This window comes from Xenopus laevis, chromosome 7S (assembly GCF_017654675.1).
Source record: "Xenopus laevis strain J_2021 chromosome 7S, Xenopus_laevis_v10.1, whole genome shotgun sequence".
Taxonomy (NCBI): Eukaryota; Metazoa; Chordata; class Amphibia; order Anura; family Pipidae; genus Xenopus; species Xenopus laevis.
The window spans coordinates 10329232-10356109 of NC_054384.1; the positions used below are offsets into that span (position 1 = coordinate 10329232).

The following is a 26878-nucleotide window of genomic DNA, read 5'->3' on the forward strand; positions in this document are numbered from 1 at the left end:
GTTCAAATTCGAGTTTTCGAATCGGTAATATTTGTCCAAGTTTATGAGAGATATTAGATTTTTTTCTTAAATAACCCCCTAGTCGAATTTCGAGTATATTCGAATTTAAGGGAGTTAAAACAAAACTTACATGAATTTGAAATTCGACCCTTGATAAATGTGCCGCTAACAGTTCCAAAATCTTTTCTCTCTCTCTCTCTCTCTCTCTCTCTCTCTCTAGATTTCCTCTCCTAACTGTCCCTTTTGATAATGTTTGTCTCTTGCCCCATGCCTGTAGGGTATCTGGGAACATTTCCTCTTTAATTGACATATATACGCTGTTCTGCATTCTCCTATAACCTTTGCACTGAGGGAGGAACTCCATGGTGCGGCTCGAGCCGACACATCGCCATGCAACGAAACGCATTCGACGTGTCGGATGTCCTGAAGATACAGGAAGTGAAAGAGAAATTGCAGGTAAGAACTACATTTATCCAACTGTCAGATGAAGACACAGCCTGCAGTGTTTTTATCCGACAGTTGGATAAATGTAGTTCTTACCTGCAATTTCGCCTTAACTTCCTGTATCTTCAGGACATCAGTCAAGTCGCATGCGCTTTGTCGCATGGCGACATGTCGGCTCGAGCCGCACCGTGGAGGACTGCAGTAACAGGTACAACGTTTGCTATAGCAACCCCATAGCAACCATTACATTGCCCTTGACATACTTTACACCCTCTCTCCAACGAAGGGGTTTCACCATCTTTGCAAATTTGTTGAACATTTGGGTCTGGTACAACATATGCGTGCAGTCTTCTGCATTATTTCTGCACCTATGCCACAGCCAGATGGGCAAGTGCCACGACTAGTTGCCTGTTTGGCTCTAAGCTAAAGACCTTTCTGTGCTACAATCCACCACAATCTCACCCCACCCATCCCTGAAACCTCCTACATAAGTTCTCCTCACCATCTGCTGTTGAAGAGTGGAACTGATTCTCATTCACAAAGTTGGAGAGATCTGAGGGTTCTGGGTAATCTTTCTTCTCCGGTTCCAAATCCACTGCCATACAGGACCATTTCTGACCCACAGACGAGGCCAGTTTTTCCTCATCAGTAGCGTGATCCTCAGAGGTTATCATTGGGGGTATATCTGATTTGGGAAGCAGGGTGAGCTCCTAAAATATAATATTTTAGAAATCCTGATAAAACCAACCTTTGTTGTCCACACGGGACATATAAAGATCTACATTAAGTCCAGCATATTGGCACCCATCAATCACTTTTAGGTGTCTTTTACCAGGACAAAATACCATACAATCCCCTTGCTTGTACCAAGTCAAATATGGGCTAGAGAGCAACAGTACATTATATTTTCATTCCTTTAAAACACTTTCATTTTTTGGTGTTCCTGTTCCTTTAAGCCAACAGTGAGCAGAAAGTCAGGCTTATTGAGTGTATTGGTTTGATGAGAGGTTCCTTATAACTAGGGATGCACTGAATCCACTATTTGGGAATCGGCCGAATCCTTCATGAAAGATTCGGGCCAAATTAAATATGAATCATTATTTGCGTATGCAAATTAGGGGCAGGAAACATCCTGTACTATGTAGGTTATTATGTCTGGGTCATAATTATCTTAACCACATTTTTAAGATTATTGGTTAGGCTTGGGCCTGTGACCATGTACCTGTGGTCTCAATAGTGAGAAGGGATCTGAGGGGTGGGGGCGAAAAATATTCATTTTTAAAATCTATATTTTCGAAAGAAATTTACAAATAAAAGACAGTAATTTAAGATAAACTAACAATAGTGAAAAGTTCATCTATCTATCTATCTACCTATCATTTATCTATCTATCTATCTATCTATCTATCTATCTATCTATCTATCTATCTATCTATCATCTATTTATCATTTATCTATCATCTATCTATCTATCTATCTATCTATCTATCTATCTATCTATCTATCTATCATCTATCTATCTATCTATCTATCTATCTATCTATCTATCTATCTATCTATCTATCTATCTAATCATCTATCTATCTATCTATCTATCTATCTATCTATCTATCATCTATCTATTTATCATCTATCTATCTGTCTGTGTATCTACTGTATCTATATATCTATCATCTATCTATCTATCAATATATCTATTTATCATCTATCTATCTATCATCGATCTATCTATCATCTATCTATCTATCTATCTATCTATCATCGATCTATCTATCATCTATTTATCTATCTATTATCTGTCTATCTATCTATCTATCATCTATCTATCTGCTGTATCTATCTATTTATCATCTATCACAGTGTTCCCCAACCAGTAGCTCGTGAGCAACATGTTGCTCTCCAACCCTTTGGATGTTGCTCTCAGTGTCCTCAAAGCAGGGGCTTATTTTTAAATTCCAGGCTTGGAAGCAAGTTTCAATTACATTAAAACTAAGTACAGTGCCAAGTAAAGCCTCTTGTAGGCTGCCAGTCAACATAGGGACTACCAAATAACCAATCACAACCCTTATTTGGCATCCACAGGAACATTTCTCATGCCTGTGTTGCTCCCCAACTCTTTTTACATTTGAATGTGGCTCACAGGTAAAAAAAGGTTGGGGACCCCTGATCTATCATCTATCTATTTAACAGATCATATGTGTGTTAAGGGAAATGCTTATTTTATGGAGTTTACATTTATACATAAATCTAGAAATGAATTGTATTGGTTTCTCTGTCCTCTAAATAGGGTGTGGAGGGCAGGATAACCTGTTTGTGAGTCCTGTAGATGTCAGGCTTCCCAGGAGAGGGAAGAGTGAGTCTGGATTATGTGTCTGGTTTATATGAGCACAGACAGCTGCTAGAGTCTGCACACTTAAGCAAATCCAATGTAAAAGGGTTAAACATCAGCAACAAGCAGCTTATTAAATGAAACACAGGGATCTCATCTATAGCAACACCAGGCAGACCTGGCTAATGTCATATGAGAATTCCTAGATACAATGACTCAACTCTCACCTCTGTGCCATTTTCATGGACTGGGGAGCGCTTTGGCGACTTCTTCACCCTAAATGTGTCACTGAAATAGAAAAAGCAGAGAATTATAACCAGTAAACAGAATCCAACGCCTGCGACAGGTACATTACCTTGTGCAACTAATAAGGTCCGGTAATTATAATGCAATTTGCTGATAAAAACAAGGGCAGTACAGGAGATCCGTCCGGACATTTTAGTAGGTTGCAGGTTGAGCTGTCAGAATCGGGACTGCCCCACGAAAAACGGGACAGTTGGAAGGTATGGTTTAAGTAGAAAAACAATGAGCTATCTATCATGACCCTGGATACAAATACAAGTATAGGCAGTCACTTAAATATCATGAGGAAGTACAATACTAGGTGGAAATATAGGCAGTCACATAAATACCAGGAAGAAGGACAGACAGTCAAATCAGGACCAGGAAGAAGTACAGGCAGTTACACATAAGGGTAAGAGCACTCTTCTTCGGGGCGACGATCTCCCCGAACTGCCTTCCCGTCGGCTATAATGAAAAATCGACAGCGGGACGGCACTCACGGCGCTTCGTTTTCCGAAGTCGCCCGAAGTTGCCTCACGAGGAACTTCAGACGACTTCGGAAAACGAAGCGCCGTGAGTGCCGTCCCGCTGTCGATTTTCCATTTTTCCTGACGGGAAAGTAGGGGAAGGCAGTTTGGGAAGATTGTTGCCCCAAAGAAGAGGAGATTTGTCGCCGGGGCGACTAATCTGCCCGTGTGCCCTAATCCTAAAGTGACTATATTTTTTGCAGCAGCAAACATTTAGAAAATGACACAAAATAGCATTACGCAATGTTTTCAGGGATCACTGAATACTAGTGATGGGCAAATTTATTCGCCAGGCGAGAATTTGCAGCGAATTCCCGCGATTCGCCGCTGGCGAATAAATTCGCAAAACCTCTACGAAAATTCGCATCAATAAGAAATGGACGCTGGCATCAAAAACGGATGCCGGCATCAAAAATGAGACGTCGCACCATTTTGCAAATTTTTCAGCGTTTCACGAATTTCGTGAAAAATTTGCAAATTTTTAGGCGAAACACCCCAAATTCGCCCATCACTACTGAATACTTCTAATTCTGATTACAGTATCCCTATAACATGCTAAGCGGGTGGTCCACAAAAAACACATTAGGTGAACAGACAGACACAATCATTAACGAGACAGAAGAAAGTTACTTACAAGACAGAACATACAGACACGACATCTTCGACCATCCTACAGACACAAAGACAAAGAGACAGACAGACAGAGGGCCGTGTACCCTGCAGGAAATATCATCTCAGAGCTGCAGCTGCAGACACATTAGAAATAAAACCAAGCTACACTTTTTCAGTAGACTACTAAGGCTTTAGGTTCTCTTTAAAAGAGACAGTCCCTAGACCCAATTTGTTGGCAACTTAAAACCATTTTTGAGCTATTCAAGGAATTTTTAAAGGATATAACAGACAAAAATAGTAGGGATGCACTGAATCCAGGATTAGGTTCAGGATTCGGCTTTTTTCAGCAGGATTCGGCCGAATCCTAATTTCCATATGCAAATTAGGGGCGGGGAGGGGAATGGCGTGACTTTTTGTCACAAAACAAGGAAGTAAAAAATGTTTTCCCCTTCCCACCCCTAATTTGCATATGCAAATTAGGATTTGGTTCAGTATTCGGCCGAATCTCTCGCGAAGGATTCGGGGGTTCGGCCGAATCCAAAATAATGGATTCGGTGCATCCCTAAAAAATAGATTGATAATGAACATAAACGAACATGTTTTATTGTTATTACAATGACCCCATAAGCCTCTCCTTCAGTCCGGCCACACAAACATTCTTCCATAGCAATCACAGCCTAAAAGCAGCCCACTGTTGTAATTCATTTGTCTAATGAATTTAACACCTTTGGGCAGATTTAATAAAGGGCGAAGTGGCCGTCGCTAGCGAAAATTCGCCAGAAATCCCATCCGCAGGGACATGGCGAATTTACTTACAGGTGTAGAGGACAATTCGCTATGGGTAGAGTACATGGCTAGTGAATTTTCTAGGGATGCACTGAATCCACTATTTTGGATTCGGCCGAATACCGAACTGAATCCTAATTTGCATATGCAAAAAAAAAAAATCATTTTTAACTTCCTTGTTTTGTGACAAAAAGTCACGTGATTTACCTCCTCGCCCCTAATAAGGATTCGGATTCGGTTCAGGCAGAAGAATTCGGCCGAATCTGAATCCTGCTGAAAAAGGCCGAATCCTGGGTTTGGTGCATCCCTAGAATTTCGCCCCCTATCGCCAGTCGAATTTTCACTCGTTACTCAGCAAATTCACTAAAGTGCGAATTTTACAGAACGTTACCTCTCTCGCCCGAGTTTCCTTCGCCAGCTTAGACCTGGCGAACTGATAAGATAAAGCTACATCCTCCTCAATCTTATGTCTGTGACATCATATCCTGTATGTCGGAAAGTTATTAAAACGATAAAAAAAAACTGTCGTTTTTTTGTCATTTTAAAACGGGATTCTCTTTAAAATTTGTAACTATTACAAATTGTTGTTTTAATTTTTTTTTAACCATTTCAGGGTCATGCCACGTGTGGCTCATGTCTAGGGCATTAGAGCATCTGTTTTGTCTTTATTTAGCTTCTTTATATATTTTTAATAATAAAGATTGGCCACTTCAAGCATTTGCACCAACATCACTAATAAAGCCATATACAGGTAAAGGACCTGTTATCCAGAATGCTCGGGGCCTGGGGTTTTCCTGATAATGGATCTTTCTATAATTTGGATCTTCATTCCTTAAGTCAATTAGAAAATCATGTAAACATTAAATAAACCCAATAGGCTGGTTTTGCTTTCAATAAGGATTAATTATATCTTAGTTGGGATCAAGTACAATTTACTGTTTTATTATTATAGATAAAAAGGAAATCATTTTTCAATTTATTTGGATAAAATCGAGTCTATGGGAGACGGCCCATACCTGTATATGACCTATATGTACCCACTCTATTTAAATTGACCTAAGCCCCCCTATGATACAGAGTTCATGATCCTTCCTTGTAGGGGTCGGACATGATATTAAACACTGGCTATAAATCCTTTAGACTAAAGTGCCTGTTCTAGTTTGGAATGGATGTGAGGATAGTCACGTCACTTACGTTTTTAATGGCGTCTTCTTCTTCTTAGCTGGTTTATTGCTTTCTCCAGTGTTCTGTTCAGCACCACCAGCTGGTATCTCAAAGGATGCTGGTGTTTTTGCAGGGGATTCAGATCTGTGGGTGATCTGTTTGATTGCTTCTGGGGGATCCTTAATAGTTGGCGGTGGGTCTTGGATTTTAACACCCGAGGAAAAGGGGTCAAAGTTAGGATCGTCCCATTTATCCAAGTTATATGTGTATGAGCCTCTCCCAATAGGGATTTCATCAGAGTCAACAGAAATGGGGGTAGGAGATCCAGGCGGTGCATCTGGTTTTTCAACTGCCTTCTTCGGCTTGGGTTTTCTCAGTGGCATTTTGCCTGAGGGTTTTTTGCCCTTTCTGGAGGGAGGCTGCCCCTCACACGCCTCCTCTGAATAGTCGAACTCCAGCCTCACTGATTGGCCAATAATTCCAGTTGCTTCTGGTCTTTCCGTTTCAGAGCTGGGGACCTCAGGCCCCTGATCTAATGACGGGGAAGCCGTGACAGTCTCTTTTAGAGCACAAGAGTCACTCACAGACCCCCCTCTAACACTGCATTCTTGGTCACTAACGTTAGGAATGTCTGAGGATTCCAGGGCTGAGATTTGCTGTGGGCCCACAAGTTCCAAGTCTGGGTTTGATACGGGGGGAGTTGGGCTGTCACTTGAAAGTATCTGTGTGTTTTTATCCAAGTCTGTCTCTTGAGAATCCCCTGCCACCTCCTCCTTAGTATCCTTAGACCCTGCAGGCTCTATCTGCTTTTTAGTGCTTGATGTTTTCTTCTTGAGGGATCCAGGACGAACCTTCTTGCTTCTGCGTAGGGAGCTGCAAGCACTGTCTGATCCCCCTTGGTTCCCAAATCCTTCTTCGGCCTGAAAATCCGCAGCCTGTAAACTGAGAGAGCGCGAGAGGGTGTTTCGCCCAGACGGCACCGAATCTGAAGACTTGCGGCGGGATCTTACAGGTACGTCTGAAGAAGTAGAAATATCATCTGGTTCAGCGGCTGTAAAGTCCAAGTTATAAGCCCCGCTGCTAGCTATAGGCTTGTCCTCGTCAAAAACGACAGAAAAGGAGCCAGAAGGAGCCCGAAAAGGAGACTGGTTCACTTGTTCGATCAGACCCGGCTCATCGTCAACTGAGATGTCGTCTGCCGCAAAAACCGAATCTTGAATGGGAGAAAAGCAAAGAGGAAACTAAGCAAACTACAAAAAATAAACAAGGTCACAAACATCACAAATGTCTTCTCTGTAACAGAACTCTTTCCTGCTCAACAATAACTAAAAGGGAGTAACACTATATACTGTATATCATATTTGTTTTCGGGATCCACCCAGTGTCGGACTGGCCCACAGGGAAACCAGGAAAACTCCCGGTGGGCCAAGGTGTCAGTGGGCCCTCCTGCTTCTAAACATTTGGCCTATTTCATGGCCATTCGCTATTTCTATGAGAATAAATAGATGGAATAATAGATTATAGTATGTAAAGAAAAGAGAATAGGAGAATAGAGGTTGAGTAAGGAAAGGAAGAAAATAGTACTTTCAGTGGGCCCCTGGTTTAAAGGTTTTTGGGTGGGCCCCTGGTCTAAGGGTTTTTGGTGGGCCCCTGGTGTCCCAGTCCGACACTGGATCCACCCATCATTTGTGGTAAGTCTGAGGCCGTACCATTAGAAGCACGGGTGCAAACTTGAATATTTAAAGTTTCCCACAGCACAGTAATTATTTTCAGATAGAAATAACTAAATTGATACAGTGGGGCTCGTGTCCTAGCTATGGGCTAATATGCAACAATGCAGTCCCTATAGCGTTATACTGCATATATTAAAATGGAAGGATATCTCTTGTTGGTTAATATGTGTAATCTGCCCACTGCTACCAAATAAGCCCTTGTATTGCACAGAGCAATACCAAGACAAATATTATGGTTCTTCCCATATCTTCCTTAAAGGGAGGAACAATGGGGGGGTTTGCTTATCCTTCAATGAATTCCACAGCCTGGACATCCAACATTCAATAAAACCCATTGTGGGACACTCACTAAGATGTGTAATTGCGCCAGCGTCCGATACGCCGCACTCCACCTGGTGTATTTTTTCGCCAGTGCTCTGCAAATTCACTAAAATCCGAAGTTGCGCTCAGGGGTAGCGTAAGGTTGCGAAGTTGCACTAGCGTTAATTCGCCAAGCAAAGCGAAGTTACGCTAGCGATGGTTAATTTGCATACGGCGCCAAATTCAAGTTACAATGGAGGTATATGTAGCAGCACTACACAAGCCCGGGAAACCTTCAAAACATCAAACAAAATGTTATTTTGCCCTACACATGTGCCCACTGTATAGTTAAGGTGCCATGAGTTAGGAAATGTAGGGGGGAAGGAGGGGAGCCCCAAAAATTTTTTCGATCTTTTTTAGCCTATCATCCATAAAAAATGAAAAAAACGCCAGCCTTTTTTGGGACTTAGAAAAAATTTTATTATTGCGCTTCGCCTGGTCTGAGCTGGTGAAGGAAGTCTGGCGTAAAAGGAAGCGTTCAGAACAATGCGCCCGTTAGTGAATTTGCGTAGTTACGTCTGTTGCACAAATTCGCCAGGCGTAACGGTGCGAAGTAACACTAGCGAATTTACGCTAGCGTTAGGCGCTTCGGCGTTTAGTGAATTTGCCCCATTGTGCTGAAAGAAGCCTTCTCTGCACTGCAAGGATTCTGCTGTTGGAATCTAACTGGCCAGTATTAGGTAGCCCTTTTCAATTGCTGACCCCAGTCAAGGCATGCCCAAACTTAAAGACACTTCCCTAAAATGACCTTTTATCATGTAGACCAGATAAATGTGTGTTCCCTTTGATGTCCTGCATTTAATTTAATCTGAACGTTCGGCCGAACGATCCTATTACGATGCGCAATGGGCTCCGGCGGGATCAATCGGGTCAAAATCAAACCTGTCCGATCGACCAAACGACCAATCTCCGCCGGACGAAAGATGTCGGCACACGCCACACACGACCCGAAAATTCGTACGATAGGATCTGTGCGTCTATGAACAGCTTAAGCCTGGCGAAGTGGCACGAAGTGTTGCGGAGCGCTCGCTGGCCAAAATTCACCCCTTTGTCTCCCCATCCACTGTTATGGACAATGAATTAACAGTACAAAGCTACATTGACACAGAATATAAGGAAAGATTAGATATAATTTAGATTTAAGAGGACAAGATGACATCCAACAGGTCAGTGTATAATAACTTTTTCCAAATGGTAGGGTCGGCCACACCATCCCTTCCCTACAACATTGCTCACGCTTTTAAGAAAGGGGCTGCGATTAGTTCATGGATCATGGCTAAAGGAGAGCATGTATTCTCCAAGGAGCTGACTAATAAATATGAATTTATAAAATTATATGTTAATTACCTGTATCCTCCGGTAGCAATAATGGCTGTGGTGTAATCTCGTTCTCTACTTGTTGCACTGGTGGTGGTGGAGATGGCGGTGGCTCCTGCTGCTGCTCCTGCTCTTCAGACTGGGGTGGAAAAGACACTGGGGAAGCAGATTTCACTGGAGTGGTGGATTCTGGGGTTTCAAATGCTTCTTCAGAGTCAGAGCTCCTAAAAAGTAAAACACCAGAAGCTTTAATTTTTTTTTGGCAAAAAGAAGTGAAGATGAAGATGTGACCGTGGTGGACACAAGGGAGACACAGCGCCTATGTCTGTTGTTTGGGAAATATGATACAGAGGGAAGAAGAATGTTTCTGGTAGATCAATCAGGGGGAACAATAACGGCAGAAATGATGGAAGCCTTGCTTTGCTTTCCAAAAAAGCAAAAAAAAAAGAAAAGTTTTTATTTAAAAAAAAATGAAATGGAGAGACAGCGGCACTAACAAAAAATAATAATGATAATTATGTGCGCCTCTGAAGTCTGTAAGCCAGCTCTTCAATCATTAACCAGACTAGTGCCAAGTCATACTGACTCAAGCCCCCATTTATTTGCACAGAAAACAGGACATAAACCTGAGGTTGCAAAAAAGGTTTTTTTTTCTGAACTATAACTCCCAGAAACCAGAGCCACAAAAATGTGTCTGTAAATGGACTGCAAGCAGTGGTGTAACTAGATATTATTGGGCCCCACAGCAAATTATTTTTCAGGCCCCCAAAATGTCTAGAGTTTGACCTGTTTTACCAATATTTATTGATATTGTATATGAATTAGAGTCTTAGGGGCCCCTATACCTCCTGGGCCCCCCTGCAGCCGCAGGGTCTGCTTCCTCTATAGTTACGCCACTGACTGCAACCTCCAAGCATCCTCTGAATACTCACACTGCTGCTTTCCAGTTCAAAGGCAAAGACACTGGGATTTTGACGGAAACGGTAATTCACGATAATTTTTCTTTAATTATACAATACAATGTCATTGAATATTGAAAGCTCTTTGTAAATCAGCCATTTGGCTTAGTGCACAAGGCATTTGTCATTGCCAAAGTGCCATTTCCACCCATTTGCTTGAACAGAAAACCAACAATTTATGACTGGCAGTTGAGATAGGCCAAAAGTCGGCCAGATCTCGATCGGATGGGACTAAAAATCCCGTTGGATTGTGGCTGCATCTGTTCATTGATGCAGTCCCACGATCTGACCGCCCGTTACAATTTGTTAGGATCTGATTGTGGGACCCTAGGGCCCACGATCGGATCAGCTCGAGATTGCCCACCTCAAGGTGTATGGCCACCTTAAGAATATGTAGAGGCCCACAACCCCCCAAAGTTTATTGGATTAAAAATATTACTTAGCCCTTAAATCCAAGTGTTCTAATTGGTCTACAGAGGACAGTCTCATTACACCACCTTAATATTGCCTTGTTATAATCAAGTTTGGTATTGAGATTGCATTATATGGTGCTTCCATAGGGATAGGCAGAAATCTGCACAAAGGGGTTGAGTTTTTCCCATGAGAATGAATAAACTGGATGAATTGTTCCTTTTCAGCCATGATTTTCCCTAGCACAGAATGGAAGGGGGAGCAAGATTTAGAAACCTATGGCTGATTACATGGTGTATTAGAATGTATTGTATCTTGGTTTTTGATGTTAAGGCAAATCTCGAAAAGGGTCTGAACAGAGGAGGATTAAAGGCTTGGGGAGTCTTGGCTGCCTTAAAAGAGGACCAACTGTCATTTATATGACTATCCCCTAAAGCCACAGTGAAATAAAGAGCATTACTAGTAATTGAATAACCAACATTTACCCCTTTACTGTGCAGAATCATTTCCTCTAACAGACACCTAGTAAAATGATACAAGCTCCTGCTGTTCTAAATGTAAAGGTTAGATCAGCAATTAGAAAGAAACAAAATGTACACTTAGGGGCAGATTTACTAAGCTCGGGTGAATTTTCGAAGTTTAAAAACTTCAAATGGCCAAATTCGATGTCAAAAAACGTCTAATTCGATATTTGAAGTCAAAGTATTCCAATTCGATGGTTGAATTTCGAAGCTTTTTCTACTTCGAAATTCGACCCTTGATAAATCTGCCCCCTAGGGTGTTAAGCAGAACTAACGGAACAACAATGATCAGGGTAGAAAACAGGAAATACTATTTTTAACCAAGAATTCGCTTTTTCAAGCAAAACTAAATATATATGATCCCTCAAGCCTTCCCCTGTGGCTTCTCTGTATAATGTGAACTGACTCAGCACCATACAAGAAATGGGGCGAGATCGATCTGCCAAATCCGAGAATTTCTTTTCATATTGGTCTAAACAAAATGCCTGGAAAAAAACCCATAAGACATCACACTGTATTATTCTCAGACCAAATGCCCCACAGCAAGACTAGAGCAGGGGAAGTGACAAGAGTCCTGACACCATAGAAAATGCCCAAATCATGGAACTAATCCGGCGCTAATCACACGCAGCGATTCGTTTTCCGAAGTCACCCAAGCTTTGGGCGACTTCGGAAAACGAATCGCCGCGTGTGATTAGCGGCAGCAGTTTTTTCATTTTAGCCGACACAGAGTGAGGGAAGGCGTTCGGGGAGATTAGTCGACCACAAAGACGAGGCGATTAGTCGCCAGGCGACCAAATCTCCCCAAACGCCTAGTGTGTCCTGACCCTAAAGGTGTGTTCTTGCCAGAGGCATCAACATACATTGTGTCTGTAAGGGCTCCATAAACTCCAACCAACATATCATATGCTCATCACTGTCATTCAACTCACTCGAATTTGAAGTGTCAAGCTTTTTCAACAATTAGAAGGAAATCTTCCCATTCCGGAAAAAAAAAAAACTCGAATGTCAGGCTATTAATATGTCCAAATGGCTCCACTGACCTCTGCCATTGACTTGTACATGAACTCGCCAGGTTTTAGGTGGCCAATATTCGAATTAGGACTGTTTCCATGGTCGAGGTGTGATAAATCTTACATTCATCTGATATACAGGTCAAGGGGCAGATTTATCAAGGGTCGAAGTGAAAAAATTCAAAATTCAAAGTAATTTTTTTGGTACTTCCACCATCAAATAGGATACTATTACTTCAAATTTGATTCAAAGTAAAATCGTTTGAATATTCGACTATTCGATAATTGACGTACCGTCTCTTTAAAAAAAACTTCGATTTCAATACTTCGCCAGATTAAACCTGCCGAAGTGCTACGTTAGCCTATGTGGACCTTCTAGAGCATTTTTCTACGTTTTTGGAAGTCAAAGTAAAATCATTAGATCTAGCACTGAAATCCTTCGAATCGTTCGATACAAAGGATTTAAGCGTTCGAACGAACGATTTTACTTCGACCGCAGGATACCCAAATTCGCTGAAAAAAACTTTGACTTCAATATTCGAAGTTGAAGTATTTCAATTCGATGGTCGAATTTCGAAGTATTTTTAACTACGAAATTCGACCCTTGATAAATCTGTCCCCAAATCTCATGGTCAGAGCTTTAACCCTTACTGTGCTGAATCATATTGGCCCCCGATACACTGCAGATCCTTCCAGCACACAAAGAACTTGTCTAATGCACTTTTCATTCCTAGGACAATGCAGCTGACAAGGGAGCACTGACCACTGAGACTGGAAGAAAGGAAGTTTCACCATCAGCAAAGACAGGAGTAAAGGGACCCTGTCATTAACTTCTGCCATAGGTTAAGCGGTAGATACCGGACACTAAACATGGCTGTTTACTCAGCACTGCCATTTTAAAGGGGAACTATCGCGAAAATAAAAATTTAATATAAGCTTCATTATACTGAAATAAGAATTTTCTAAATATAATCAATTAAAAAATCTTTACCATTTCTGAAATAATCAAGTTTATCTTCACTATTCCTCTCTCAGCATCTGTTTCTCTTCATTCTGTCTTCATGCAGCAGTTGGGTGTCAGATATTCATTGACAGTTACATCCAATATATCTTATAGGGGGGCTCCTTTTGTCTAGAAGATGTATGAGAACTCACTCTTAAACTCACCAGACATCATGTCTCTCTACATGCAGGATTTGTGCAAAAGGCAGTTATTTTGTTAGATTTTTTTTGTACTGGAATCAGTTATTTGAGTGAGCTCTAATTCATCTGCTAGGAAAGGAGCCCCCCTATAAGATATATTGGATCTAACTGTCAATGAATATCTGACACCCAACTGCTGTATGAAGACAGAATGAAGAGAAACAGATGCTGAGAGAGGAATAGTGAACATAAACTTGATTCTTTCAGAAATGGTACAGAATTTTTAATTGAGTGTATTTAGAAAGTTTTTTATTTCAGTATGATGAAATTCATATCAAATTTTCATTTTTGCGATAGTTCCCCTTTAAGTATTAACAGTAGGCAAATTTGCATTTGGGCAATAACCCATAGCAACCAATCAGTGATCAGCTTTTTTCAGCCAGCAGCAGGTTGAGCACTGAAAGCAATCATCTGATTGGCTGCCATGGGTTACTGCTATAAATGAGCTCCACTGTGCTCACACACAAACAGGGACACGCATACATACTACATGCTACATGTATGGGCAGACCTGTTATTGTTTCCTGTCAGGTGATCAGCGAGTGAAACAAGAAATGATTTATGTGGTTTTAATAAATAGATAAATAAAATGAGCAAATGACTGGGCTAGGGATGGTCCTTTTTACTTTTGGGATGATTAAGAACTATTCCTAATTTTCTAAATCGGGCTGGAAACACCGCTCTCTTATGTACCACCTCAAGACCATCATTGTTATCCTAGAGCTTTTTATATTTTTAGCTCCATAAGAGCCTGTATTAAAGCACCACATTGTATAGGGACCCTAACATCAGAGCTCTGGCCAATACACAAATATAGTTATCAGCACCCAAACCACTAGCTAACAGCTGAGCAGTTACAGATCACAGACAGGAGACAGAGATCCCCTCCCTTCCAATTATTTATTCCCTGAGGAACAATCCGATCCCTCCGCTGTCATCTGTCTTTTCCAATTAACTGCTAATGAAATGGGGCAGGAGATGGGTGGGCTGAATTAGTAACATTGCAGTAAGATCAAATGATGGGATGAACCAATATGTATCCTCTTGACCCTGAAATGTCTTCCATCAATCAGATCCTTGGGGAAAGTATTGCATTTTCAGCACTGGGGTTAATAACAATATATACTTGGGTGGGGGGGTCCTAACCAATTAGCACCCTCCAATGAACAACCCTTTCCTAGTCCTTTAAATTCTGAGCACCCCAGGAAGCCTGAAAACCCACGGCTAAAGGTGGCAATACACGGAGAGATCCGCTTGTTTGGCGATGTTGCCAAAGAACGGATCTCACCCCGATATGACCACCTTGAGGTGGGCGATATCAGGCTGATCCGATCGTGGGCCCTAGGGCCCAATGATCGGATCAGATCAGAACGGAGGTAAACGGGCGGTCGGATCGCGTGACCGTATCAACGAACAGATGCGGCCACAATACAACAGGATTTTTAGTCCCATATGATCGATATCTGGATCTCGATCAGAGAAGCCCGGCTGAGGGCCCCATATACGGACCAATAAGCTGCCGACTCGGTCTGTCAGCAGCTTTTATCGGCCCATGTATGGCCACCTTAAATCCCTAGAGTTAAGGTGGCCATACACGGGCCGATAAAAGCTGCCGACAGACCGAGTCGGCAGCTTATTGGCCCGTGTATGGGGGCCCCCGACGGGCTTCCCCGATCGAGATCTGGCTGAAAGACGGCCAGATCTCGATCGGATGGGGCTAAAAATCCTGTTGGATCGCGGCCGCATCTGTTCGTTGATGCGGTCCCGCGATCCGACCGCCCGTTTGCGTTCGCTAGGATCCGATCGTTGGGCCCTAGGGCCCACGATCGGATCAGCCCGATATTGCCCACCTGAAGGTGGGCATATCGGAGGGAGATCCGCTCGTTTGGCGACATCGCCAAATGAGCGGATCTCTCCATATATGGCCACCTTATCTAAGAGGCTGCACTGTGTAGCCACGAGTAAGCTTAAAGCACAAGGAATAAAAACTAAAGCTCAGATTACAAATCGTCTTGCAAAGCCCTTTGTTAATGTTCTACTAAGGTTATTTTTTAAGACAGAATATCTATTTTACGGTGGGTGTTTTGGTAGAATCATTGTAAGTAGCAAACAGTCAGCAGATCTGTAAAATACACTGTTTATTTGAAAAGAATTCAAACACAGGTGCCATGTATGGTCATTCTTTTAGCACCCAAACACCTGCAAAAAGCAACCATAATTTAGAGGGTTGGATGAAGAATCTAAATCGTTGGCGGGGTGGCACTCAGAGCGCTTTGTTTTCGGAAAATGAAGCTCACCGATTGCCATCCCGTCTGCGGGAGGCAGTTTGGGGAGAAGAGTCGCCCCGAAGCAAATCCAAAAAGGGGCAGCCGAGATACATGGTGGGAATTTACAAGGCTAATAAAGTGGCATTTTGTTCATCCATGAGACACAACATTGATTACATCCTCATCATTTATTTATATAGTGCCAGCAAGTTAAGCTTGCCTGGCAATAGTTTTATAATAAACGGGGGTTCTTATAATGAAGTCACAAGAAGGTTTATGAGGATATGAAGCCCCACTAGCAAGCGCTTACAATCTACGGTAAAATGATTTTGTGATATATTTGCCAAACACAGATCTGCATTGCTTAATACATCTGCCATTGAACCCAGAGTTTTAATCTTTATCCTCTATAGGCACCATACCCAAGGCACCAACCTATAGTGGTCATTGGGTAAGAGGTTGTGGCCACCTGGCTGGTAAAAATGATGCTTGATGCCAATGTTATTAATAGGAAAAAACGGCAAGAATATATGAAGGCGGGTATTTTTTTCCAGAAAAGGTGGCAACCCTAGTTGTGGGGTACAATATGGGGCAAATTTACTTATGGTCGAATATCGAGGGTTAATTAACCCTAGATATTCGACTGCCGAATGGAAATCCTTCGACTTCGATATTCGGATTTACCGCAATTAATGATTAAATCCTTCGATTCGAAGGATTTTAATCCATCGATCGAACGATTTTTCTTTCGACCAAAAAAAAGATTGCAAAGCCTAAGGGGACCTTCCCCATAGGCTAACATTGACTTCGGTAGGTTGTAGGTGGCGAACTAGGGGGTCGAAGTTTTTTTTAAAGAGACAGTACTTCGACTATCGAATGGTCAAATAGCCGAATTTATATTATTTTTAGTTTGAAACGTTCGATTCGAAGTCGTAGTCGAAGGTCGAAGTAGCCAAAAAAAACGTTCGAAATTCGAAGTTTTTTTTATTCTATTCCTTCACTCGAACTAAGTAAATGGGCCCCTATGTGTCTGTGGTTTCCATGTCGCAGTGCAATAAGCGAGATGGTGCCCTAGAATTTATGGTTTGGCGCCACGGAGACGAGTTTTGTTTTTTTCACAAGCTGCGCGTGGAGTGTCGCTGCACGAGAGACTGAATGGCTGCCCAGCACTTAGGGCTCATGAATCAATGACAATGACCCGTGCAGAGGTTAAGGCCACAGAATTCCCAGGTTGGGAGGGTTCACGCACTGCTCTAACGTGGAGATTGATGGTGAACTGAATTTAATGGAGTGAAAAGAACTGTCATGTATAAAATGGGGGGGGGTACTTACATATTTTCGGAGGGTTCCCTTGCCAGGCTTGTGGCCTGTCCCTGCTGCAATACTGACTCAGTCGCTCCCATCCTCAGGAGGCTACCGGTCGGCTACCAGCCTCCCACACTGCCCAGACAGCAGTGCCTGGCCAAGAGCAGCACCGGTCTCCGCAGGCAGCCCGAATATCCAGCCCGAGGGATGGGGGTACCCACGTCAGCCAGTCCAATGCAATACCAGGGACGCAGAGCTTGTCTCACAGCACACAGACAGGGATGAGCATTCCATTGTGCAGAGCAGCCTCCATCCTTTCCCTTGTCTTCATGGTGTCACCGAGCAGCCAATCTCTCCGGCTCACAGCTCGGCTGTTGCTGGCAGAAATACAAATGGCTGGAGCGCACGGTGAAAGCAGGCAGCACAAAGCAAAAAAAAAATAAAAGCAGGGGGGGGGAGCAGCGGAACACAAGAGATGCTTCTCACCCGCAGAGGGTATCAGGGGCCCCGCGCTCTCCTTCAGGTTAAGCACCTATACAGAACAGATTCACTGCGCTGGACGAGGGATCCATGTAGCACAGCAGCTGCCATAGAAAATCAGTAGCAGCAGCAGAGCAGCTCCGAAAGCCCTCAGAGAAGGAGGGGGAGACCCTGGCTCCTCATTAACTCTTTCACATCTGATCTACACAATAAATGGCTTCATATACTGAGAACTCTCCTCTCCAGCCTATGGACAGACCAATATATTGAGCGCTCCTTCCACAAGAAAAAAAAAAAAACCCTTATATGTTCCTCCCTTCAATTAACGTCCAGAGACATCATAGGCACACACTGACATAATGGTTCCCAAAAGTGAGAGCCTGATGCTCAGTGTACTGAGTCGATTCTTCTTGGGAACAATAAGAAGGAGCAGAGTCACGGATGGGAGATGGAGAGAACATTGAAGCGCACACAAAGGGACAGGCTGCTCCTTTCATGAACAGAGACAACAGGGACAGGTATCACTTTCTGCCCCCCCTACTGACAGATATTTAACACTAATCCCTAAGGTGGGAACACAGGCACCGACGCTAATGTATCGAATCTATCCCAAGCCTTCTGCATTCCTCAACAGCAGCAGCTACTGGCTTTATTAAGCCTTACTAATATGTACCATATGGGCTCATGGTGATACATAGAAAGGGATGCACCACATCCAGCTACAGCTCAGGATTTCACCAAATCTGCCCACTTTCAGCCCAAACTGCAAGCTCCAAATCTGGACCCCTTGTACTTTAAAAGCACTGCACAACCCAAGGTGTCAGTTTTCATATCATCTGATTTTCATGGTATTTCACTCAAATGTAAATATGTCAATTAGGGTTCAGGATTGGGTGGGAATTCAGACAAAGATTTTGTGGATGGTGTTAGGCTTCAGTCCAACAATTATAGATAGGGATAGAGATAGATGATAGATAGATAGATAGATGATAGATGATAGATAGATAGATAGATAGATAGATAGATAGATAGATAGATAGATAGATAGATAGATAGATAGATATAGAGATAGATAGATAGATGATAGATATATAATAGATAGATCGATCGATAGATAAATAGATAGATGAATAGATAGATCGATCGATTGATAGATATTTAGATAGATAGATAGATAGATAGATAATAGATAGATCGATAGATGAATAGATAGATGAATAGATAGATCGATCGATTGATAGATATTTAGATAGATAGATAGATAGATAGATAGATAGATAAACAAATGAACAGACAGGTGATAGACAGACAGACAGACAGATACTGTAGATGATAGATAGATAGATAGATAGATAGATAGATAGATAGATAGATGATAGATAGATAGATAGATAGATAGATAGATAGATAGATAGATCGATGATAGATAGATGATAAATAGATAGATGATTAGATAGATTGATAAATAGATAGATGATAAATAGATAGATAGATGATAGATAGATAGATAGATAGATAGATAGATGATAGATGATAGATAGATGCTAGATAGATAGATAGATAGATAGATAGATAAATAGATAGATAGATAGATAGATAGATAGATAGATAGATAGATAGATAGATAGATAGATAGATGAATAGATAGATAGATAGATAGATAGATAGATAGATAGATAGATAGATAGATAGATAGATAGATAGATAGATAGATTAGATAGATAGATAGATAGATAGATAGATAGATAGATAGATAGATAGAGCCTTACACAGCCTCCACTTCTTGTAAAAATTGTGAGGCAAAGGCATCACTTAGACTTACACATACTTTGGTACATTAGCTCTGGTTACATTGTATCACATTCTATTTGCCAAAAAAAACAGAAAACAATAGAAATAAAATGATCAAAGAGAACAAGAGATCAGCTCCAGGGCACGGCTATGGGCGCCAAAGAAGCGACTCGCTGTCTCTATACACAGATGGGACCACCCACTCGCATTACATAACCATCTGCCGGCCAGTCACCATGATCCTGGGACAGATTGTCCGAACTTCCCCGAGTCCTGACCCCAGCACAAATTTGGCTTTCTTAATGTAACATAGATTATTCCCACTGCAATAGGCATATAACCCATCATGCAAGAGAACACTGAGAATAGGTTCCAGCCATTATATCATTTACAATCATTTCAGTACATAAGTTAATCAACACTAAACAATAAAACAAAAGGAATTGACAGTCACTTGGTTCTGCAACACTGCTCAACACTGCAATAAACCACATCTAATCTAATTTGTGATCCTGATTGGGCTGTAGATCATATTCATGGTTTTCCAGAAGTGTCCCTGAAAGACGTTTAGTTCTCTTCTTCTATATTCTATGTTGCCAACCTTGTTTTAATAGGATATAAAGCTGCACATGAAAGTATTCTGGGATTGGGGGGCTGTTGCACTATCCCCCAAACTAACCACAGGGTGGCACTATAGACACAGAATAAAAAAACTCAATTTATTTGTGTAACGCGAGAATATTAAGATAACATTGTGGAAGTTGCAGGGCAGCAACATCTGGAGGTTACATGTTGTCTACCTATAGGTGTTTAGAATTTTAGAACAGCATTGCAGGTGGCTCTAGAGGTACCTTCAACTTCAATCCTACTTCCATACAGTTGCTGGAATGAAGCCGCATCCAACAGACTGTACTAACCCAGTTGGTGTGTTCAACTATCCCCTCCAGGAATTTACTGTTCCTTAAAGGGCTACTGTTGCGGTTAAACTTTTTTTTTCAAAAAAATAGTCAGTAAATAGTGCTGCTCCAGCAGACTTTTGCGCAGAAATCAATTTTTTAAAAGAGCTAACAGTTTTTTATTAAATTTAATTTTGAAATCTGGCATGGGACTAGACATATTGTCAGTTTCCCAGGTGCCCTAAGGTCATCAAGTGCTCTGATAAACTTCAGTCACTCTTTACTGCTGTACTGGAGTGAAGTTGGAGTGATATCACCCCCTCCCTTACCTCCCCAGCAGCCCATCAGCAGCCTATCAACAGAACAATGGTTAGACAACCAGATTGCAGCTACCAGACACCTCTGTTGAAGTATTTGTTTGAATTGCTAAAGGTGCTCCTGAGACCCACCTAGCGGTAGACCTTGCTTTTCCTGCTTGGGTGACAATCTCATATCTACCACTAGGCGGGGCTAGGGAGCACCTTTAGCAATTCAAACGACCTAGGTTGTGGTAAAAGACAATGGTACGGGGAGAAACAATATATGTCTCAAAGCAATTCCATTCCTGAAGTGCTGCCTCCATCTCAAAGCTCAGAATCAGGCACAATGCACTTTCCGTAAGCCGGACAGATCCGTCTGCCTTTTACCAGCGATTATTCTCTAGAAATATTGCACGTTCTGCACAGGGGCGATCCGTTGGCTGTTGCCGCCTGAGGCAGCAACCCCGATGCCGCCCCCCTCTCCAGCTAAAAAGTTTAGCGTCGGAGCGGGTCAAAAGGGGCTGCATCGCTAGTGCAACAAGCGCGTACTTCGCTTTCTGCACTAGCAGAGACGAATTTCTGGTTTAAAAAATGGAAATTCGGCTCTTATAGTTTTTGCCGCCCCTTGTAACTGGCCTCATGGCAGGAACGGCCCTGGTTCTGCAATCACTCCTATAAGAGAAAGCAGCGACCCCCAACAATCAGAACAGAAATTATTTGCTGAATGTCTTACCATGTACAAAGGCCATTGGCAAACACTGGCTGACTCCGAGTAGTAAAGGACACGGGTCTGTGGGTGTCATTAAATAAAGCAAATTTATATTGCTCTAAAGATAAATAAATCTGCAGCTGCTGCCTGGAATTCTGACTATCTGCAGGTTGTCAACAAAGATAATAAATCAAGTAACTAGGGGTATGACTACTGCTCACAGTTATGTTCCCAAAGAGCAGTGAATATGTCCCTATACTGACGACTGTCTCAACCCATTCCACTAGACATATACTCTCTGATGTCCCCCTACTTGCACACAGCTGTTTTACTCTCGCTGGGTCACATCCATCATGATCGGTATTTTGCAGAAATGGCGTCACTTACTGCAATAAAACTGATGCAATTAGCACGGGGCCGCATCTGCAGCAGAACAATCTGCCAGCTGTAGTGTACAGCAAAACATCATCCCTTTAAATTTATGGAGCGAGGCAATAAAATGTTACTGTTGTCATCATGCCCCCATTTTGCCCCACTGCTGCCATCTTGCTCTGCTTGTCTGTATTGTACTTACCTAATATTCAGAGCCCCACTATATCTGGACCTAGGGTTGCCACCTTTCCCCGCGGGTAATTCCGGACGGGGCTCTGATGTAACGGGGAAGGACCGATGATGTACCAACAATGTATGGAGTATGGTGTGGCGATTGGTTGATCGCCACATCAATCTCAGGAGAATCCTGTCCGGTTTTCCTAATTTGCAAAACGGGCAGGCAGTTTTGACCTGGACAGCCCTTTAAAGGGGACAGTGGCGGAACTACCAGGGGTGCAGAGGGTGCGAGCGGGCCAGGGACCACACCCCCTCAGGGCCCCCAGGCAGCTTGCGTGTCACTGAAATGCGGGCCGAAAATAGAGTACAGAGGGAGGCGGGGGGCCCGGCTGCGCGTCCCGCACCAGGGCCCGCCACCCTCTAGTTACGTTACTGAAAGGGGAACTAAAGTCTTAAATAGAATAAGGCTAGAAATGCTGTATTTTGTATACTAAACATACACATGAACTTACTGCACAAGAAGCTTAATTAAACAAATGATTTATGCTTTCAAAGTTGGCCACAGGGGGTCACCATCTTGTTACTTTGTTAAACATCTTTGCAAGACCAAGACTACTTACATGCTCAGTGTGGTCTGGGCATCTGTTGGGAGGTTAAGTTTAGGGATCATCATAAATGATCAAAACAGCACATGTCAAATAATTTCTGCCATTGAACCCGATACAGCAAGACTGATTAATAATTAGAATATACAGACTGCACTGGGCCTGTGGATACAAATGTCAAAACAGTCGCCGGCTGCTCTACAGGGAAACAAACAAAGCTGCTCAAGTTCTGGGAAGTAGGATCGTTTCCCTGCAGAGCCGTTAGGGACAGTCTGAAGTTTCCTATCCACAGCAGTCAGTACAAGTAAATGAAGGGGAAATTTCACTGCATACAGTCAGGTTTATTATAAAAACGGTACACATTTTTTCATGAAAGTATATTGGAGATAGATTTCTTTTTCATGAAAGAAAGTAAAAATGGGATTTTATTTTTTTGCCTTTACAGCCCCTTGTCAAAACGAACAGATGGCAAACCTATGTGGGCCTCAGACCCTTATTTTAAAAGCTACAATACTTTTTATCACTAGTCACAACTCCAGCTTCCAGTCAACATTAAAGTGGCGAGGCCACTAAATACAACAGTATGCACTGGATTACGTACACATAAAGCTCGACATAGATTTAAGGACGCAATGTGAAAAAGATTACATTTTTATGGATAACGGAATAACTGGTCAGAATCAGCAAAGCAACACATCAAGTGAGAAATATTAATAGCTACAACAATCATTGACTAACACAGTTATATTTTTCAATACCGTAACTCATAGCAAGGACTCAAGTATTTTTTTTTTTCATTATTCTCATTGAACGAAACAGGTCAAACAGCTTTGAAAAAAAACAGCTTTGAAAAAAGTTCCCAAAGGGTGACCGAAACTTCAGACTCACGGTGTAATAGTGCAAAATAAAATTTCCGCACGTTTAATTTTACTGCTGGTCCTTTATATTTCTAAGTAGCCCAACAGCGTTGAAAAATCCGGCCAAGCGTTAATACCAGTTCTAGTTGTGTGATTGCAGTGTAACGCGTTGAGAAATTGTTTAGGGCTTACCCAAAACAGTCCTATGCACCTTTACAATAAGAGGAAGAAATATTTTGGGCAGACAACAGAACACTGACTTTTGGACATGGGTTTAGGCCCCACTTTTCGCAGGTCAGAGTTCCCTTTAGCAATTTCAGACAAAAGTGAATGGGTAATTTGCTACGGGTGTTTGGAGGAATGTACAAAAAAGTGCCACCAAGAAAGAAACCAGAAAATGGCAAGGGGATTCCTTCTAGAGCTGAAAAGGTCACCGATCTCTGCCAAAGGCTTGACTCCAATAGAAATATTAATAAGGGATATTCACTTTGATGTCGGCAATTAGTCTGATTCATATAATTAGTGTCTGTTCCACAAGAAGGCTATTGTGCAGGACGGATTAAAAGAACTTGGCCGTGTAATTACACATTGGGAGCCAGATAACATAACAATATCCTTCAGTTCTGCACAGAACATGAAGACCCAACGATTCCTTAGGAGCCTACTGACTATTCCAGCATGGGTTGCTGCTGAACTAAATCTCTCAGCCCTCTGCCAGCCATATTATCTGCCTCTACTGAAACATTTTCTATAACAAAAACCTTTAGAGGCAAGACATATGACAAATCCTACTCATAAGGTGTCTATATGTATAAAGTAAGCAATGACCTTGCACTGCACACTTAGATTAAAAAAATAAATGTAAAATAATTTTCAGCTCAGTTATTGTGTATATATACAGTATACATATATCATTGCACAATTGAGCTTGCACTTGCACTATTTAGAAGGGAAGGTCAGAAAATCAGGAGAAACTTCAACCACCCCAGATATACTGGGGTCCTATTTAAGTAAGAAGTGATCTCTAAAGTGGTAGAATGTATTTTTAAATGTGCAGCACCTGTAGTCTTTAGGACAGGACTGTGGTGGGATAGCAGGTATAGTAGGGAGCGATGTTGTCTATAGTAGCAGTGCGATAATAGACTCTGGGAAAGGAGTGTGACTGTGGGATAGCAGGTATAGTAGGGAGAGATGGTGCCTATAGTAACAGTGGATAATAGTCTCTGGGAAGGGAGTGTGACTGTGGGATAGCAGGTATAGTAGGGAGAGATGGTGCCTATAGTAACAGTGGATAATAGTCTCTGGGAAGGGAGTGTGACTGTGGGATAGCAGGTATAGTAGGGAGAGATGGTGCCTATAGTAACAGTGGATAATAGTCTCTGGGAAGGGAGTGTGACTGTGGGATAGCAGGTATAGTAGCGAGAGATGATACCTATAGTAGCAGTGAGATAATAGCTGGTATAGCAGGACAAGAAGATAACAGCAGCACTTCAAGTTGGTGTTGCTAAAGTACAACTCCCAGCAACTCGCTGAAATCTGAAGAGTTAAGCTGGCCATAGACTCAAAGATTTGCTTGTTTGGCAACATCGCCAAACGAGCGGATCTTTCCCCGATATGCCACTAACGGCATGGCTATATCGGGGGTAATTCGAACGTTTAGCCGTATGGCTGAACGATCAAATTACGATACGCCAAGGGGCTCCGACGGGTCCGTCAGTTAAAAATCAAACCTTCCCTGATCGATATCGTGGCCAGATATCGATCGAGAAGAACCGTCGGAAGCCCCCATACACGGGCAGATTAGCTGTCAAATTGGTCTAAATGACCGATATCGGCAGCTTTCTCTGCCCGTGTATGGCCACCTTAACAGGTTGGACCAGTAAACATGAACAACAAAAAATCCTGTTTTGTCCTTGTCCAACACCAATAAACACAGATTGGGCCTCATTCATATACACAGGTTTGTCATAAAAATAATTGTCAACTTCAGAAAAATGCTAATCCTGGGAACAAAACATCCTAATTTATACAGTAAATTCTTCATTGAACATAAAAAATAATTAAAGAGCAGGTGCTTGAGTAGTGCTGTACTTTGCCTGAGGTATATGGTTTTAAATGCAATTATAGCTCCCCATCTGTGAATTCTAGACTAAGCTAAGGCTGCCTGTATGACACTCCTGTGTCTTGTTTAAGCCCATGAGCTCACTGTTCACAATGGTGATTATCTGTTTGGCTGCTGCCCAACTGAAATATATCGGCCTGGACATCACACCCTAGTCACCACTACAGGCCAGATGAGTTTTAAGCAGGAATACAGATGCATCACAACTCGACTGGATCTGACATCTCTTGAGTGTTCACAAAACAACTGGTCGGCCATAGAGAAGTTGCGGGGCATTTGGTGGGCTGATAAATCTATTCGAAAGTGAATAGGAGGAGAGAAATATCCCCTGGACTTTACTGCAAGCAAACTGTTTCCCATAGAAACCTATTGATATATCTAGCTAAAGCCAATGGAAGTTGTAGTTCACCAGTGGTTAAAGGGATACTGTCATGGGGAAAAAAAAATTTTTCAAAGTGAATCAGTTAATAGTGCTGCTCCAGCAGAATTCTGCTATGAAATCCATTTCTCAAAAGAGCTAACAGATTTTTTTATATTCAATTTTGAAATCTGACATGGGGCTAGACATTTTGTCAATTTCCCAGCTGCCCCTGGTCATGTGACTTGTACCTGCACTTTAGGAGAGAAATGTTTTTTGGCAGGCTGCTGTTTTTCCTTCTCAATGTAACTGAATGTGTCTCAGTGAGACATGGGTTTTTACTATTGAGTGTTGTTCTTAGATCTACCAGGCAGCTGTTATCTTGTGTTAGGGAGCTTTTATCTGGTTACCTTCCCATTGTTCTTTTGTTTGGCTGCTGGGGGGGGGAAAGGGAGGGGGTGATATCACACCAACTTGCAGTACAGCAGTAAAGAGTGATTGAAGTTTATCAGAGCACAAGTCACATGACTTGGGGCAGCTGGGAAATTGACAATATGTCTAGCCCCATGTCAGATTTCAAAATTGAATATAAAAAGATCTCTTTGATCTTTTGAGAAATGGATTTCAGTGTAGAATTCTGCTGGAGCAGCACTATTAACGGATTCATTTTGGAAAAAAATTTTTTTCCCATGACAGTATCCCTTTAAAGAGAGATTGCCTAAGACTAAGCTAGGTAAGCATGAAACGCGTTAGGCGCCATAGGGGGAATGTTTGATTTTTTATAACATGGAATAAATTTATATCTTTTATCTACAAGCATGTTTTGGGACTATTTTTCGAAAGTTACAACAGTGGTTAAAGACCATAGATTGGACTGCGTTACTGGCAGCACCTTGCCTTACTATACACACTATCACACTACACAACCTCCTTACCTTGACGCTATGTTGCATTTAAAGTGGACCTGTCACCCAGACAC

The 26878-nt window shown here is 42.1% G+C and overlaps 1 protein-coding gene across 7 annotated transcripts in view; it reads right to left on the reverse strand.

Annotated features, from left to right (window-relative positions):
• The window catches only part of tacc2.S (transforming, acidic coiled-coil containing protein 2 S homeolog), a 52869-nt gene that overhangs the window by 15816 nt on the left and 10175 nt on the right, over positions 1-26878 (reverse strand). For 5 of the 7 annotated variants that reach the window (XM_041570878.1, XM_041570877.1, XM_041570876.1 and 2 more), the window contains exons 2-5: positions 9585-9778; positions 6175-7357; positions 3001-3061; positions 947-1154 (exon numbers count right to left, since the gene is read on the reverse strand). In XM_041570878.1, the coding sequence (XP_041426812.1) occupies positions 947-1154; positions 3001-3061; positions 6175-7357; positions 9585-9778 (1646 nt within the window). Of the gene's footprint in view, positions 1-946; positions 1155-3000; positions 3062-6174; positions 7358-9584; positions 9779-17260; positions 17967-26878 lie in introns of those variants that run through there. The other 2 variants (XM_041570879.1, XM_018227334.2) reach the window with 2 other exon arrangements.